Genomic DNA, 18927 nt, shown 5'->3' with positions numbered 1-18927 from the left:
TAGGCAAGGTGAGCTGAAATAACAGGAGTGGAATTTTAATCTTAACCAAGAAAAGAAAAACCTCTCAGCTTGGTTTCAATACAGGATGGAGCCCTTTTAGCACCATTGCAAAGCTTTTGTCTTAGGACAGGTGGCACTTCTTCCTGTGCCCAACTAATAGCAACCCACCATCTGCATTGTCTCAGCACCTCCAGCAAGCCAGTATTTTCACATTTTTGCTTTTGATATTTTAAAATATTCCCTGAGGTAATCTTCAGCTATTCTGAGCTTTCTGTTTAGGAGATTCAAGCTGTCTCCTCAGCTACCAATTAATGTTTTTGTTAATACCCTGGTTACAGAATTGCATAGGTGTCACTGGTCTCCTCCAACCCTGTTTTACTCCTAAGTTATTTTTATTTTTAATGCATGGTTTTGCAGAACAGAACTTTTTTCAAACCACACATATAGTATTATAATAGAAACACATATATTTATTGCGGGCCTTCTATATTTCAAGAATTGGTTTTTTTATTGAATTAATTTGAGTGACACTGGTTAACAAAATTATACAGGTTTCAGGAGCACAATTCTACATTATATCATCTGTATACTGTATTGTATGTTCAACATCCAAGTCAAGTCTCTATCCATTGCCATTTATTTCCCCTATACCCTCCTCCAAGTCTCCTCACTCTGCTCTTCCCAACAGTCACCACTCTGTTGTCCGTGTCCATGAGTTCTCATTTTTTTTCTTTTTTGCCCAATTCCTCCATACCCCGCACACAGCACACACACACCTCACCCCAAATAGCTGTCAGTCTGCTCTCTCTGAGTCTATCTCTATTTTGCTTATTAAAATTCATTTTATTCATTAGATTCTACATATGAGTGAAATCATTTGGTACTTGTCTTTCTCCAACAGTTGGCCTATTTGCTTAGCTTAATGTTCTCCAGGTCCATCCATGCTGTTGCAAAGGGTAAAATTTCCTTTTTTATGGCCGAGTACTATTCCATTGTGTAAATGTACCATAGCTTTTTTATCCACTCATGTACTGATAGACACTTGGGCTGCTTCCAAATCTTGGCTATTGTAAATGACACTGCAATGAACATAGGGATGCATATATTCTTTTGAATTAGTGTTTTGGGTTTCTTTGAGTAAATTCCCAGAAGTGGAATTGTTGGGTCATAAAGCAGTTCCATTTTTAATTTTTTGAAGAAACTCCATACTGCTTTCCCACAGTGGCTTTACCAACCTGCATTTCCAGCAACAGTGCACAAGGGTCCCCCTTTCTCCACATCCTCATCAATACTTGTTGTTGATTTATTGATGAAAGTCATTCTGACGTGTGATGTGATATCTCATTGTGGTTTTAATTTGCACTTCTCTGATGATTAGTGACACTGAGCATCTTTTCATATGTCTATTGGCCATCTGTAGTCCTCTTTAGAGAAGTGTCTATTTACATCCTTTGCTCATTTTTTAATTGGATTGTATGCTTTTCTGGTATTGAGTTGTATACGTTCTTTACAAATTTTGGATGTTAACCCCTAATCAAATGTATCATTGGCTAATATGTTCTCCCATTTAGCGGGTTGTCTTTTCATTTTTTTGATGGTTTCCTTTGCTGTGCAAAACCTTTTTAGTTTATATAATCCTATTTATTTATTTTTTTTCTTTTGTTTCCCTTGCCTGAGGAGATATGTCAGAAAAAATATTTTTACGAGAAATGACCAAGATTTTCCTGCCTATGTTTTCTCCTAAGATTTTTATGGTTTTAAGTCTAATATTTAAATCTTTAATCCATTTTGAGTTTATTCTTGTGTATGGTGTAAAAAGGTGGTCTAGTTTCATTTTTTTGCATGTATCTGTCCAGTATTCCCCATAAGATTTGTTGACTAGACTGTCTTTACCCCATTTTATGTGTTTGTCTCCTTTTTCAAATATTTATTGACCATAAAGGTGTGGGTTTATTTCTGGGCTGTCTATTTTGTTTCATTGATCTCTATGTCTGTTTTTATGCCAGTACCATGCTTTTTTTATTACTATGGCCTTTTGTAGTATAATTTGATATCAGGTAGCATGATTCCTCCAACTTTGTTCTTCTTTCTCAAGATTGCGGTCTTTTGGGGTTCTGTGGAATATTTGGAATATTTGTTCTAGTTCTGTGAAATACGCCATTGGCGTCTTAATAAGAATTACATTGAATCTATAGATTGCTTTGGGTATTTGGACATTTTAGTGATGTTAATTCTTACAGTCTATGAACACGGTATATGCTTTCACTTATTTGTATCTTCTTCAGTTTCTCTCTTTTTGAAGCCATTGTGAATGGGACTGTTTTCTTCGTTCCCTTTCTGATAGTTCAGTATTGGTATATAAAAATGCAACTGATTTCTGGATATTTATTTTGTATTCTGCTACTTTACTGAATTCGCTTATCAGTTTTAGTAGTTTTTTTGTGGAATCTTTAGGTTGTCTATATACAATATCATGTCATCTGCAAATAATGACAGTTTTACTTCTTTCCAGTTTCGAAGCCTTTTATATCTTCTTGTTTGATGGCTGTGGTTAGGACTTCTAGTATTATGTTGAATAGGAGTGGTGAAAGTGGACATCCATCCTTGTCTTATTCCTGATCTTAAGTGAAACACGTGGAGTTTTTGCCCATTCAGTATGATGTTGGCTGTGGGTTTGTCATATATGGCTTTTATTATGTTGAGGTATGCTGCCTCTGTTCCCACTTTGCTGAGAGTTTTTATTATAAATGGGTGCTGGATTTTATCAAATGCTTTTTCTGCACCTATTGATATTATCATGTGGTTTTTATTCTTCATTTTGTTTATATGGTATATCACATTTATTGATTTGAGTATGTTGTACTAACCTTGCATCCCCAGAGTAAATCTCACTTGATCACAGTGTATGATCTTTTTAATGTATTGCTGGATTTGGTTTGCTGATATTTTGTTGAGGATATTAGCATCTATGTTCATCAGGGATGTTGGCCTATAATTTTCTTTTTTTGTAGTGTTTTTATCCAGTTTTGGAATTAAGATAATGCTGGCCTCGTAAAATGAGTTTTGAGTCTTCCCTTCTCTTGAATTTTTTTGAATAGTTTGAGAAGGATAGTTGTTAATTCTTCCTTGAATGTTTGATAAAATTCACCTGTGAAGTCATCCGGTCCAGGATTTTTGTTTGTTGGGAGTTTTTTGATTACTGCTTCAATTTCACTAGTTGTAATCTGTTTATTCAGATTCTCTGGTTCTTCCTGATTTAGTTTTGGGAGATTGTATGTTTCTGGAATTTATCCATTTTGTCCAGATTTTCTAATTTGTTCTCAGATAGTTGTAGGAATTGTTTTAAGTGCTGGGAATTTTGATGTGAACAAAACAGACAAAAATCTGAGCTTATATTTTAGTGAAGGGGTATAAGGGGGAAAGGTAAAATATATTAATAAACACCATGGAGAGCAACATTCTAGCTAAAGTAGTAGGGAGTGCCAAGTGAGTTGGTGGTCAGAGAAAGCCTCACAAAAAAAGATACCATTTAAGTAAAGTTCCAGAGGAGATGACAGAGATAGCCATGTGGATATTTAGAGGAAGAGTATTACAGGAAGAGAAACAGCCAGGGCAAAGATCCTGAGCCTAGAACATGTTTGGTATTTAAAGGAGCAGCAAGGAGACCTTTGTGGCTGGGGCAGAGTAAGTGAGGTAGCAGGAGAGTAGTCTGGGCTGAGTCAGAAACTTAGCCTGGCCATACCATATGAGGCCTCATCAGTGATTGTGGTAAGTTTGACTTTTTCTCAGAATAACATAGAACTCATTGAAGAAAATGTCAGAGTGATATGATCTCAGTTTTTTAAATGATCATTGTGATTACTATATAGATTAGACAAGGGAAGCAGATGTGAAATCATACCTATTCAGGAAGCTATTACAGTAATCTAGGAGAGTCAAAGGGGCTTAGAATGGTTGCAAGTGGTAGTGATAAAGATGATAAGAATTGGTCCAATCTGGGTAGGTTTTGAACATCAAATAGTTAGGATTGGAGTGGATATGTCATTTATGTGAGAAAAAGTGAATGACTCTCAAGCTTTGTGGCTGAGCATTAGTGAAAACAGAATTGCCTCAAGCTTAGATGAGAAGAATGTATAAGTAGCAGATTTTGAGGAGCGGGGATATTCAACAGCCTGGCTTTGGACATGTTAAGTTTGAGATGCCTGTTTGACATCTAAGATATTCAGTAGGCTAATCTCTGGAATTTAGAGGAAGAGGAAGGATGGTCTGAAGATATAAAATAAGTAGTTGTCAGAATCTAAATTTAAAGTTGTGGAGCTGGATGAGATCACTAAGGGAAAGAATATAGTTGGAAATTATAGTGTTAGAAGGATTGAACCCTGGGGCATTCTGTTGTTAAAAGTGGGATGAGATGAATGTGGTGTATAATGGAAGGCAAATGGAGAAAATTATTTCAAGGAGGAGGGAGTGATCACCAGGATCAAATGCTGGTGATTGATTAGGTATGATGAAGAATGAATTGAACAGTATGGCCTTGACTGCAGCAGTCAGAACATAAGTGGCTCAAGAATTCAGTATGCATACATGAACAGTATGTCAACTTGTTTAGCTCCATCCTTCTCACCTCAAAATTAATGCTTAAAAACCACTGATTGTTAGAACAGTTCCATAAGATTGAAATCAGTTTTTCACATTTATAGATATAAAATACTTTTTTCCTCTTACAATTACCAAGCATTGCTTTTGTTTTTCTATGCACCAACTGAGCTGTAATTCTTATTCATTCCTATGTAATTCCCTAGTAAGGTAAAGTGCTAGAATGTTTATAATGAAAGAGACTTGTAAATGTATTTAGCCACATGAACATATTTATTATTGATTTATTATTCCTGAAAGTGCATTGTTTTTGTTATTAATTATTTTTATTTAATTGTTTAATAAAAGAGATAAATATTTTTTTAAAACAGAAGTATGTTGGTGAAGTGTTTAACATCGTAAGTCAACAATCAACAGCCAGGCCAGGATGCATTATCGCATTAGATCCCATCACAAAACTTGTAAGTATTATTTTTCTGGCTACTTAGCATTAGGTAAGTAACATGTATGTCAACTTATGTTGCTTTTTATTTACATTCAGCAAGGCCGAAAAACCCAGCTGCTTCATGTTTTTCAACAAGACTTCATTTTGAATAACCTTGAGAAGAAAAGTATGGGAAAAGATAGAATATTATCTGATGAAGGTAAAGATGAATTTTTTATGTAATGAAAAATATTTTGTAGAGTATGTTAGGCAGTTAATATAATGTCTCATATCATCTATTTGAAGTTATAATTTTCCCATGTAGGTTTGTGGCATTATTTATTATAAATATCATTATCTTTTTATTTTTAATCAGGAAATATATAATAATTGAAGGGGTTTGTCAATTATGTTTTTTAAAAAGCATAATAGACATTTTTTTTTTTTATTGTCGTTAATGCATGAATGCTCTTTGATAGATGGGGTCCTGCCCTAAGAATTTGGATAATGTGGACACCTATAATTTTAAGCAGTAGCTTAAAACTTCAAGTTATAATTTAAAGACCAAGTGTCTTAATTAATACTTTTATAATTAAAGTTTTGAAAATTATTTAAACGCCTCCATGTAATATTAACTGTTTATTTTGCATAAAGGAAAACAGAACAAAAAAGGAAACAGAACAAAATAAAGCTAAAATCTCTTGGTTGTCAATTATGGGGCCAAACCAAACACAAAAATGATTTTCCTTATAAAGCAATCCCGTAGTGTGTTCCTGTTGTTTTAAAAGTTAATTATAAACCTCAAATAATACTAATAACTACATTTTTATTTGTTCCAGATTATTATTTTTTACTTCTCTTTTACATTGTTTCTTTATTCTACCATTTTTCCATTTTCCTTTTCCTTTGAGAAGTACTACTTCGAATTCTGCACTTTTATCTCTGGCTTCTTAACACTGCTTTCACTTAGTCTTCTATCATTTTTCCTGACAATTCATGAACTGTGCAAAAATGCTTACAGTGCATTTATAACCTCTGAATATAATGATGGAAAGATGCTAAAAAATGAGAAATAAAGATGTCAGTACAGGATAAAGGGTTATTTATATCAACAAAATGTTCTTTATTTTCCTTTTTATATTAAAGTATTAATAAGAATGTTAGTATTGTTAATAATCAACACTCTTTAAGACTTTTTAAAGAAATTCCTATGCTTAAGGTTGAGTTTTTCTATGATCATCTGTTCTAGCATTTTTTTTTTCTAGTTTTCTTCAATTTTTACCTTTTTTTTCTCTTTAAGACTAAGTATTTCTTCTAGTTTTTCTTAAAATATTCAGGGAGTTCTTGCATTTACTAAAAAACGATTATCTTTATTATCACAGTTTCCCAGACTATAACCAAGGAGTTATCTTTTCATGTTATTTTGCTTTAATGTCAAGAAGAGAAGAATGTTTTACAGATGCTTTAATTATTGAGCATTCTTTCTTGTTAGTAAATTATCAGAAATAGATTTTACTTCTGTTCTTTTTTCTTTTGTTATAATCCCTTATTTTTCCCTTTCTCTTAATTCTTGTAATTTAAATGCCTAATTCACCCAGAATACATTACTGAAATTACCTTTTCATTTCGTCTCTTAAGATATTTATGGTTATCTTTCTTTCCTGGCGTTCCTTTGAAAACTTTTTTCTATGCAAATTTAAAAATGATTGCACTCTAATAACAGTTGCTGATTTTTTTTACATGTTCTATGATTTATATAGTTTCTATAATGTAATTTTCTATACATAATTTTGTGCATAATGAAAATAATTAAGAAAAACTTGGATATTTTACTAGCATTTTTAAAAAGTTTGTTTTGTTCAGTCAATAATGAACTACAGATTTTATGATGTATTTTAAATAGGTGAATTTTTTTAGTTTATTTTAAACAACTTATATGCTGCTTAAATTATTCAGTTTTGACCAAGAAAAAATTTCCTGAATAATATGTTGTATGATGAATTCTTATATATTGGTTCTTAGGTAAACATCATTAATAGGTTATTTCATTATGGTCTTATTTCAATATATGTTTGGCAACATAATTTTCATCATGATACGTTGACTTAAAGTACCTATCACATAGTTCCTGTCCAGAAATTTCCTACTTAATATGGTCTAATCTGTGTGAACATTGTATTAGTGATGACTGTAATATGTGATTTTTTTTAAGCCTGTCGATTCAAAAATGAAATTTAAGTATAGCATACTTGTTAAACATTTAAGTTAATATAAATTCATGTGGTGAAGAAGTTGATTCCATTCTATAATTCCACTTTGTATTTGGAACTGTAGATAAGAGTTTTGATTTTTTAAAAAAATTTAGTTATTTTAACTTGTTATATTTAATAAGTTCTCTCACTTATCCATGTTGATAGTAAAAAATATCATTATTACCAACAGGCCCCTCACCTAATGGGTTTTCTGAAAAATTCTACCTAATTGTAATAGAGTGCACTCAAGACAACCGTTCATTGTTACACATGTGGAATTTACATTTAAAATCCACTCCTGTCTCATTGGGTGAGTCTTTTTCTTTTAACTTTAAGTAGGCTTAAATTAACAAATTATATATGATTAGAGAGTTCAGTGCATATTTTTAAAGCTATTTTTATTGAGTAGTGATAATGTAGTTTACTCAGTTAATTAAAAAAGCAAAATGTGCCCTACTTGGTTTCCTCAATGGTTAGAGCATCAGCCCACGGACTGAAGGGTCCCGGGTTTCATTCCAGCCAAGGGCACGTACCTCGGTTGCTGGTTTAATCTCTGGCCCTGGTCGGCAAGTGAGCCTAAGGCAGCCCATCAATGTGTCTCTCTCACATTGATGTTTCTCCTCCCCACCCTAAAAGCAATGGAAAAAATACCCTCAGGTAAGGATTTAAAAAAAAAAAAGCAAAATGGTTTTCTGAATTTCTTGTTATAAAGAATCATTAACATATTTACTTTTTAAATCTTTTATAAGGCAGTTTCGGATTATGAAATGTAGCAATTATGTTTATAGGGTTCCTCCCACTCCCCCCAGTTTTTGATTCTTTTCTTATGTTTTATAGATGAAAAAGTAGATACAAAAATATCTGAAGCAGTTTGGCAGCCAGAAGAACATTATTCTTCTTCCCCAGAGAAGATCCTGTCTCCTTTTTCACAGAAGTATCAGGCTTGCAGAGCAAATCTCCAGAGTACCAGCAAGTTGACTCTGTCTTCAGAAATGGTTTATAGCCAAGAGTTGCATTTGCCAGAAGGAGTTGAGATAATAAGTGTTAAGCCTTCAGCAGGTTTGTAAATTTTGTGAAAAAAGACTAATTAAACTTTGTAACCCTAGATATACTATGTTTGTTCCTATACGTGCATACCTTTTCACTGAAAGGAAGCAGTTTATGGCTTCTCTTTGGATTATTCAAATTGCCAGCCTTACTGCTATTATGCTTTGGGCCATTATTAAGTAAAATAAGGATTACTTGAACACAAGCACTGCGATACCAGAACAATCTATTTGATATCTGGGATGGCTACTAAGTGACTAACATCCTGGTAGCTTATAAAGGGTAGATACACTGGACATAGGGATGATTCATGTTTTAGGTGGGACAGAACTGGACAGCGTGAGATTTCATCACACTACTCAGAATGGCATGTTAATTGAAACTTACAAATTGTTTATTTCTGGAGTTTTCAACTTAATATTTTCAGATCTCATTGGACCGCTGGTGTTTGAAACCATGGAAAGCAAACTGCAGATGAGGGGAGACTACTGTAAAATTTTTTTCTAGTTTTAAGAACTTTTTTAGTCAGTACTGTTGGAAAGGGTAAGCTCTTGATCTCTGTACAGCTCAGAGCAAACAATGGATAATGCTAATTGTGTCCTTTTGCAATATTTCTATATTCCTTGAGGACTGTTTTTTTAAAAAAACCTCTTACAATTATGTTGAAATGGGCTTTTAAAATATGATAAATGTTCTGCATAACATTTCTTATAATTAGTAGCTTATTTTGAATAGCTTAAGTCAGGGGGTGGCAAACTATGGGCCACCTACCTGTTTTATAAATAAGTTTGAGTAGAACATAGCCACACCTATTCCTTTACTTTTGTGTATGGCTACTTTTGTTCTACTGTGGCAGAGTTCAGTAGTAGCAACAGAGACCTATGGCTATCAAAGCCCAAAATAGTCAACACTATCTGGCCCTTTAAGAAAAAGTTTGCTGCCTTGGCTGGTTTGGCTCAGTGGTTAGAGCATTGGCTTGCAGACTGAAGGGCCTCGAGTTCGATTCCCAGTCAACTCCACGTACCTTGGTTGCAGGTTCAATTCCAGGTCCCATTTGGGACTCGTGTGGGAGGCAACCAATTAATGTCTCTCTCATGTCAGTGTTTCTCTCACTCACCCTCCCATCCGCTCTTCTCTAAAAATCAATGGAAAAAATATCCTCGGGTGAGGATTAAAAAAAGAAAAAGAAAAAAGAAGTTTGCTAAACCCTGGTTTAGGAAATTAAGAATATATGATTAGATTAAGCCCAAGAAAACATTATGTCCCACTTAGGAATCTTCTCAGTATCAGTTATATCAGATACTCTTCAATCATTGAGGGCCCATTTAATATTTAGGTAAGCATGGCGCACTCACAAAATTGTATTGGAAAATATTAAAAAGAAGGAATCAATGAATGTTGACAAGTTTTTAAAGCTGTGTTGATATCTTTAAAATGAGATTTACAATATGTAAAACTAGCAAAGAATTGGGAAAAGAATATTGGGTTGAGAAACAGGACTAATTCAGGTTTTCTAATTCTGTCTTAGTCTAGCTATTTAATTTAGGGATTAAATACTTAACACATTTGGTCAAGGGTCTTTACCTATAAAATGCAGGAATTGGGCTAAATTCTCTCAGAGGCAAGCCGATATGGCTCAGTGGTTAAGTGTCAGCCCACACACCAAGAGGTCACTGATTCAATTCCTGGTCAGGGCACATGCCTGGGTTGTGAGCTGGATCCCCAGTCGGGGGCATGCAGAAGGCAGCCAGTTGACGTTGATGTTTGTCTCTCACAGATGTTTCTATCTTTCCCTCTCTCTTCCCCTCTTAAAAAAAAAAAAGTATACATATATATAAATTTTTCTCAGAATTCTTTCAGCTCTAGGTTTTGGTAATATTGTCCTTTTTTAATACCTTGTGTTGTCATCAAAGGCTTTTTACTGATCTTATTGACCTTTAAGTATAGACTGTTATGTTTTTAACAGTAGTTCATACAAAAGACTAAAATAAAACCTTTAGTATATGAAAATAGAAATATTTAACCAAATTTGACATTTTGTTAATGGATTATTTTACTTTAGGTCATCTGAGTTCTTCTTCCATATATCCCTTATGCCGTGCTCCCTACTTATTGGCAACTTCATGCTCAGATGAGAAAGTAAGATTCTGGAGATGCAGAGTAACAGATGGAGAATCTGCCACATCGAATAATGGAAAAATGGATCTTGTATACATTTGGGAGGAATGGCCATTACTTATTGAAGATGGACTTCAGAACAATAGTAGTATAACTATACCTGGTAGGCCTGTAGAAGTTAGCTGTGCACACACAAATCGTTTAGCAGTAGCATATAAGCAGCCTGCATCTAATAGTAGACCTTCTCAGGACTTTGTGATGCATGTAAGTATTTTTGAATGTGAGTCTACAGGAGGTTCATGTTGGATCCTTGAACAGACAATTCATTTAGATGAGTTAAATACAGTGTTGGATTCTGGCATTAGTATTGATAGCAATTTAGTGGCCTATAATAAGCAAGAGGTATATTTATCCAGTAAAGAGAGTATAACATCAACCATAAAGCATTTAGTACACTTAGATTGGATATCTAGGGAAGATGGTTCTCATATCTTGACTGTAGGTATTGGATCAAAACTTTTTATGTATGGCCCCCTGGCTGGTAAGGTACAAGAACAGACTGGTAAGGAAAGCCTGGCATTTCCTCTCTGGGAGAGTACTAAAGTTGTGCCTCTTTCTAAATTTGTACTGTTACGAAGTGTGGATTTGGTTTCTTCAGTAGAAGGCTTTCCACCTTTTCCTGTTTCTTTATCATGGGTCCGGGATGGCATTCTGGTGGTAGGAATGGACTGTGAGATGCATGTATATTCCCAGTGGCAGCCATCTTCTAAACAAGAACCTGTTATAACAGATTCATACAGTGGGAGCACTCCATCTATAATAAGTTTAATAAAACAGAGTAACTCATCAAGTTCTGGATTACATCCTCCAAAGAAAACTCTGACTCGATCCATGACCAGTCTTGCACAGAAAATCTGTGGAAAGAAAACTGCGTTTGACCCTTCTGTGGACATGGAAGATTCAGGTCTTTTTGAAGCAGCTCATGTTCTTTCCCCAACTTTACCTCAGTACCATCCATTGCAACTTTTGGAACTCATGGATCTTGGCAAAGTTCGAAGAGCGAAGGCCATCTTATCACATCTTGTCAAGTGCATTGCTGGAGAAGTTGTGGCTCTGAATGAAGCTGAATCCAGTCATGAGCGCCGCCTTAGGTCTCTCACCATCAGTGCCAGTGGAAGCACCACCAGAGACCCCCAGGCATTCAACAAGAGTGAAAATACAGATTACACAGAAATAGATTCTGTTCCTCCACTTCCTTTATATGCCTTACTTGCGGCAGATGATGATAGCCATTACTCATCTTTGGAGAAATCTAGTAATCAGAGTACCTTAAATAACTCAAACCAGTTATCAAAAGAAAGTTATGATGAGCTTTTTCAGATCTCAACTTTAATGACTGATAGTAACATATTAGAGACAGATGAAGAAAACACAAAACCCAGGGTTATTGACCTTTCACAGTACAGTCCAACTTACTTTGGTCCTGAGCATGCTCAGGTTCTTTCTGGCCACTTACTTCATTCTAGTTTACCAGGACTCAGCAGGATGGAGCAGATGTCTTTGATGGCCTTAGCAGATACAATTGCAACTACCAGCACTGATATTGGAGAAAGTAGAGACAGAAGCCAAGGTAAAACTAAATTGGGTACTGGATTAGAGGAAAAACTAATGATATTTGACTTAATTTCACAGAAAATCTAACAAACATTTTATAAAAATGATGCTCACAATGTTTTTTCATCATCGCTGACTTCACAGTAGTTTTTAGTTGAATATATTCTATTTATCCCATAAACTGTACTCTGAATAGAATTTAAAATAAAAATTGAACAGAATTTTATTATGGCAGTCATTTTTCATTTTTACCTAATTGTCTACTTAATAATGTTAAAGACCCAACTGAATTCTTTGAGTTTAGCAAAAGTTAACATTCTTATTAAATAATTACTTTAGATACCACAAAATGTGATTTCCGCTTATTTTTTCTCATGTTGTGATAATTCACTATTTAGCTTTTAAAATATTGAGGTTTCTTTTAAAAATTAGGATTAATGTATACTCCTACTTAGAATAACAAAAATAAGCATAATAAAATTAGGTCTGTTCCTCACCAAGAGATCATTTTTTTCCTTCTTAATCTCTTGAGTTACAAACAAATTCATAGAATTTCCATCAAATTTCAGAGATCAAAATAAATAAGTCCAGCCGGGTGCACCAGATAGGTATCAGTAGGCTACACCCCTTGAACTGTGCTTGAAAGGAAAATATGGGGTAAACTTAAGAAAATAATAATAAATTAAAGAAAAAATGTTGGTCATGTATCATGACACTTTAGGAAGTATTACTATTAGATGTTATTTTTTATGTAAAAATATTATAGGTATTTTATGCATGAAAAGCAGGCCTCCCCACTGTATAACTATTTTTTTCAGTGTTAGCAGAACACTTCTGGGATGAGTATATGACCTGAGTCAATATGGGAAGTATTGTGTAACGTATACCACTGAGAAGGTTAAACTGTTTTAAAATTTAGTCAAATTTTAATTTAAGTAAGATTCAGATCAGAGGAGGTCCAATTATAAAAAATGTTACAGACCCTGAGTCAATTCATTCTCTCGTTTATTATTTTTCAAAATATTTAACTATATTTCTTTCTGTAATATATAATTGTATGGGAAAAAGAAATATTAGAAATATTTAGCCTGGCCGGATGTGGCTCAGCGGTTGAGCGTCGACCTAGGATCCAGGCAATCGGGTTCGATTCCCGGTCAGGGCACATGCCCGGGTTGTGGGCTTGATCCCCAGTCAGGGGTGTGCAGGAGGCAGCCGATCAATGACTCTCTCATCATTGATGTTTTTATCTCTCTCTCCCCCTCTCCTTTCCTCTCTCTGAAATCAATAAAGATATATTTTTAAAAAAAGAAAAAAGAAAACTAGAGAATTTAAAATATATATATATTTAGATTGGTAACTTTTTTCAGTTTCAGAATGTTTTATCTCTGTATTTGGTGCTGTAACATCGGCTGCTTGCCAGAATTATTAGCATTTACTTGTGTTTTGCTAATGAAATGTTTTACAAATAAAAATAAGTAAATTTTTTTTTTTCCTTTTTTATAGGTGGAGAAACTCTTGATGAATGTGGGTTAAAATTTCTTTTGGCTGTTCGACTTCATACTTTTCTTACAACTTCCCTTCCAGCTTATCGAGCTCAACTCCTTCACCAAGGTGATTTTGGTAGTAATCTATTAAAAAGAAGTAAGGCTAGAAGAGAAGAAAGGCTTGAGAACTTAGAAGTTGCGTTTGCTCAGATATCATGATGACAAATTTGATACACTCTAAGTTTCCGTAATTTATTTTTAAAAATGTTTATTTCCACTTATTTTTCTTTGTTTAAGGTATTGGGAAATTTTTTTTTGTTTTGTTAATCCCCACCAGAGGATATTTTTTCCATTGATTTTTTTTTTTTTTTTATTGTTTAAAATATTACAGATTTCCCTTTTTCTTCCCTCCACCATCCCCGGTCCCTCACCACAGCATTGTCCGTGTCCTTTGGTTATGCATATCTGCGTATAAATTCTTCGGTTAATCTCGCCTACCTACCGACCCCCCTCCTTCCCTGTCTGATCTGTGGCTCCATGTCACTGAGTCTATTTGTTCATCAGTTTAAGTTCTTATGTTCCACATATAAGTGGCATCATGTGATGTTTGTCTTTCTCTGCCTGGCTTCTTTTGCTTAGCATAATATTCTCCAGGTCTATCCATACTGTTCCAAACTGTATGAGATCCTTTTTCTTTACAGCTGCATACTATTCCCTAGTTTCAATGTCCCACAGCTTTTTTATCCACCCCTCTACTGATGGGCACTTGGCTGTTTACAGATCTTAGCTATTTTAAATTGTGCTGCTCTGTACATAGCGTTGCATTTATTCTTTCTGATTACTGTTTCAGGATTCTTAGGATATATTCCTAAAAGTGGGATCACTAGGTCTAAAGACAATTCCATTTTTAATTTTTTGAGTAACCTACATACCGATTTCCATGGTGACTGCACCAGTCTGCATTCCCAACAGCAGTGTACAAGGGTTCCCTTTTTTCTTTTTTTAAAAAATATATCTTTATTGATTTCAGAGAGAGGAAGGAAGAGAGAGAGAGATAAAAACATCAATGATGAGAGAGTCGTCATTGATCTGCTGCCTTCTGCACGCGCCCAACTAGGGATGGAGCCTGCAACCAGGACATGTGCCCTGACTGGGAACTGAACCGTGGTCTCCTGGATCCTCGGTGGATGCTCAACCGCTGAGCCATGCCCGGCTGGGCAGGTTCCCCTTTCTTGACATCCTCACCAGCACATGTCATTTGTTGATTTGTTGATGGCAGCCATTCTTACAGGTGTCAAGTGATACCTCATTGTGGTTTTAATTTGCATTTCTCTGATGATTAGTGATATTGAGCATTTTTTCATATGTCCATTGATTTTTAGATAGAGTGGGAGGGAGAGAGAGAGAGAAAGAGAAACATCTCTGTATGAGAGAGATGCATGGATTGGTTGCTTCCTGAATCTGCCTCAACCAGGGCCTGGGAACGAACCTGTACGTGCCCTTGCCTGGGAATCAAGCCGCCAACCCTTCTGTGTGTGGGGCCAACACTCTGCCCACTGAGCAACACCTGCCAGGGCAGTATTGGAATATTTTTGATAGATGGAAAAAGTTAATGAAGAAATAGAAATATGTAGCAATTGGGCAATTGGGTATTGTGTGTTATGTTTCAAGCACATCGTATATTAAAGACCAATTAGTATCATTTTATTCTCTTTTAATTTCCTTTCTGAATTTTCTATTTTCTCCCTTTTGAAATATATCTAAATTCAATTTTTTCTCCAGAATTTGAATAACAGTTTTGTTACAGAAAAAGATGCATATTCAATTTTTAATTGTTTTACAAAAAAAAGAGCACCCCCAAAACTGTTAACATTAATGTATAGTTTAGATATTAGTTTAATAAAATCTTGGATACTATTATATATTGTTAGCCAGGACTTTCAGAGTAACAGAAATACTTTACTTAAGCTTAAGGGAACTTAAACAAAACAGAATATTTATTGGCTCAGTGCCCAGGAAATACAAGAGATAGAGTTGGCTTTTAGCATTATTGGCTCTCCAGGTTTAAACAGTGTTTTTAGGACTCTACAGGTTAGCCTCTGTTAATTGGCCTCTGTCTCTTGCTCTCTCTTTTCCTTTCTGTCTCTGTTTCCCTTTTTGCTTCCTTCTTCCCCCTTTTTTACATTTAACTTTGGAAAAAGAAAAGCTTAAAATTCTAAGTTAGATTATTTATGAAAAATTATTGAAATTGGTTGAGAGATAATAGAAATCTAAAAATAATTTAGAAGAATAATCTGTTCACAGCAAAGGGTTGTATTTTTTGTTGTTGTTTTTTAATTTCTATTTTTTTCCCCATAGACTTGGGTATAATGAGAATTTTAGATTCTGTAGCACTGGATATTAGGTTAAAAATTTCAGTCCATATATGGTAAAGCCACATTTTGTAATTAATCATTTACTTCTCCCAGTAATACTAAACAGAATGTACTGTAGAGAGAAAATAGAAGCTGAACAATAAACACCCCATATGGTGCCAGTAGGTTGAGAGAATTGCTGATGTAAATAGTGCTGTACAAATATAAAAGTACCTTGCTAATATAGTGATATGGGATTAATAATAGTTATTATATGCCAGGTATTCTAAATGCTTTAAACATATTTATTTTAATCCTCAAAACAATATAATAAGGTAGATTCCATGATTATTCACATTTTGTAAATGAGAAAATTGAGGAATCAGGAGACCAAGAAACTTGCCCAAAATTATATAGTTATTTAGGGATGGAGCTGGAATTTAAGGTATGCATTCTGATTCCAGAGTTTTCTCAGTTCTTTTTTTTTTTTTTTTCAATCCTCTCCCGAGGATATGTTTTTATTGATTTTAGAGAAAGAGGAAGTGGGAGAGAGAGGGAGAAACATCACTGTGAGAGAGAAACATCAATCCATTGAGCCCTGTATATGCCCCGACTGGGGATCAAACCTGCAACCTAGATATGTAGTCTGACTGGGAATTGAACCCACAACCCTTTGGTGCACAGGACAGTGCTCCTACCCACTGAGCCTCCTGGCCAGGGCTTTTTTTTTTTTTTTTTTTTAATGTCAAATAAAGTTTGTTTTCTATAATATATAAGTGGGTGATAAAAATATGAAAGATCAATACCCTTTTATGGGCAGATAAATCGCCAAAAGATATAAATAACAAAAAAATACAAAGAGTAAAAAATGCTAGAGGACATTCTCTATTTCATTGATTAAGGAAACTGACTTTAACACAGTAATGTAAAAATTCACTCTACTATAAAAAGTAAAATTGAGAAAAATTCAATGTAATGTGGGTAAACAGGTACTTGAACATTGGTTATAGTACTCAAAATTAGGAAAATCTTTTTAAAAAGCAACATGGGAATATATCTGTTAATCCCACTTTGGAGAAGAATAAAAGAAAGATTTTTAAAACTATTTTTTTATATCTGTACTACTTATTGTGATAAACTACATATAAGTCAAATGCCCCAAATAGAGGGAATAAGTCATTATGAAAATTTTGATATATTAATATGGTAGAATATTGAATTCCTAATAAAAGTAATACTTTATGAACAGTGTACATTAATGGAAAAGAAAAGACAAAATAGTATGAAAACTTTGTGATATGAGTGTACAGTCTTAAGTCTGTTCACTAAGCTATAATGTTGACTTGATGCTTTTTTAATTCCATAGAATTAAATCCATAGTACAAATGTTGTCTAAAGGAAGATGCAAATCAGCTTTGAAGAAAAATCGTACCAGTATAGAAAAATACTTTGTTTCTCATTTTCTAAGAAAAAGTCATGGGGAATAGCTAGAAAACAAAAATATTCAGCACAGTGGCGTTTGCTATAAACATTTTTTTCTTATCTTTTTATTGTTTTAAGAACATATATTTTAATTATAGAAAATATATGCCCATTGTAGAAAATATTGAAGTGATAGAATTGTTTAGAGAAGCAAGAAAAAAAAATAACCCGTGTTCCCTCTGGTCCTTGAACACTTGATTGCAACTTTTTGAGTCTCATATAAAGTTTAGATATTTTTATTGCAAATATGGAACACATTTCTGATAATCATGTGTGTATTTTTTATAAACATTATTTTTGACATTTCTTCAGGCCTGTCTACTAGTCATTTTGCCTGGGCATTTCACTCAGTGGCAGAAGAGGAACTGCTGAACATGTTGCCAACGATGCAGAAAAACAATCCCACTTGGTCTGAACTGAGGGCTATGGGTGTGGGATGGTGGGTCCGGAATACCTGCATCTTACGCAGATGCATAGAAAAGGTAAGTATTTTATGTGGGTATAAAAATTATATTTTCAATGTTTCTTTAAGTTACATTCCACATTTCCTCTCCTTTTACTCTTTTTTTAAGTGGTAAAATGATTACAAATAGTCTTTATATTTGAAAATATGTTAATATATTTTAAAATTTATATTCTAATTCTTAAGTTGCTAGTGGATATATTTGTTTAGTAGTATATGTCTGATTTTTACAAAATAATATATATACTTTATAGAAAAAATAAAATAGTAGAGAAAAGTGTATAATGAAAAGTATAGTCCTGTTCTCACCTCTCTGTATCCTTGGAGGCCATCACCATATATCACTTTTATAATTGTTAAATATATATGTGTTTATATACATATTTTTAAAAGTTATCCAACATTTAAACAGATTAATGTATAATAATCTGTATATTAATCTCGTATTCATGAGGGGAACTATTTGTTCACTTAATGATTTCTGTGAAATTTTGACCGATATTTTCTAATTATAGGTAGCCAAAGCAGCCTTTCATAGAAAGAATGATCCTTTAGATGCTGCCATTTTTTACCTTGCAATGAAAAAGAAAGCTGTGATTTGGGGATTATATAGGTAGGTGAGAAGACTATGCTTTAAAATGACAAACTTTCCATAAGGAGTAAATGTGTGAAGTAAAGATTTGTTCTGGTTAGTGTGATTTGTATAGATTCTTAATTATTTTTGTATTTAAGGAGAGATTTCATAGGGAAGAATCCCAGGTGTTTTCCAGAGCAGAAGTTCTTGATGAGGTCACTTTAGTTTGTTTTCAGGTTTTATCAGTCCAGAAAAATATTTTTTTGCTTATTTTAAGAACTTCTTGTGATACTCCTATAGAACAAAGAACTAAACCAGAAAGTTGCATCTGGAGCAAGGAAGATGAATTGGTGGAGTCTGGAACAGGCATCTACCCTTCTCCCTATAGGACCCCATGGAGCAGCTATTCCTCTAAACTGCCTTTCTCCTATGGGCCCAGACTCCATAATCGACCTTGGGTCACTTCGAATTTTTCTCTTTCATTTGTCCGTAGCAAGACTTGGAGAACATGATCGCCAT

General features: G+C 34.1%; 1 protein-coding gene across 3 annotated transcripts in view; it reads left to right on the top strand.

Annotated features, from left to right (window-relative positions):
* DMXL1 (Dmx like 1) overlaps positions 1-18927 on the top strand; it is a 124568-nt gene that overhangs the window by 40319 nt on the left and 65322 nt on the right. For all 3 annotated transcript variants that reach the window (XM_081133425.1, XM_081133424.1, XM_081133426.1), the window contains exons 14-21: positions 4968-5057; positions 5138-5240; positions 7463-7582; positions 8110-8331; positions 10382-12067; positions 13555-13662; positions 17684-17853; positions 18350-18447. In XM_081133425.1, coding sequence (XP_080989551.1) covers positions 4968-5057; positions 5138-5240; positions 7463-7582; positions 8110-8331; positions 10382-12067; positions 13555-13662; positions 17684-17853; positions 18350-18447 — 2597 coding nt within the window. The remainder of the gene's footprint in view (positions 1-4967; positions 5058-5137; positions 5241-7462; positions 7583-8109; positions 8332-10381; positions 12068-13554; positions 13663-17683; positions 17854-18349; positions 18448-18927) is intronic.

Source organism: Miniopterus schreibersii (assembly GCF_964146895.1).
Source record: "Miniopterus schreibersii genome assembly, chromosome: 3".
NCBI classification, from domain to species: Eukaryota; Metazoa; Chordata; class Mammalia; order Chiroptera; family Miniopteridae; genus Miniopterus; species Miniopterus schreibersii.
The sequence above is the reverse complement of the archived record's forward strand: the minus strand, read 5'-3'. Positions and strand labels throughout refer to the sequence as shown.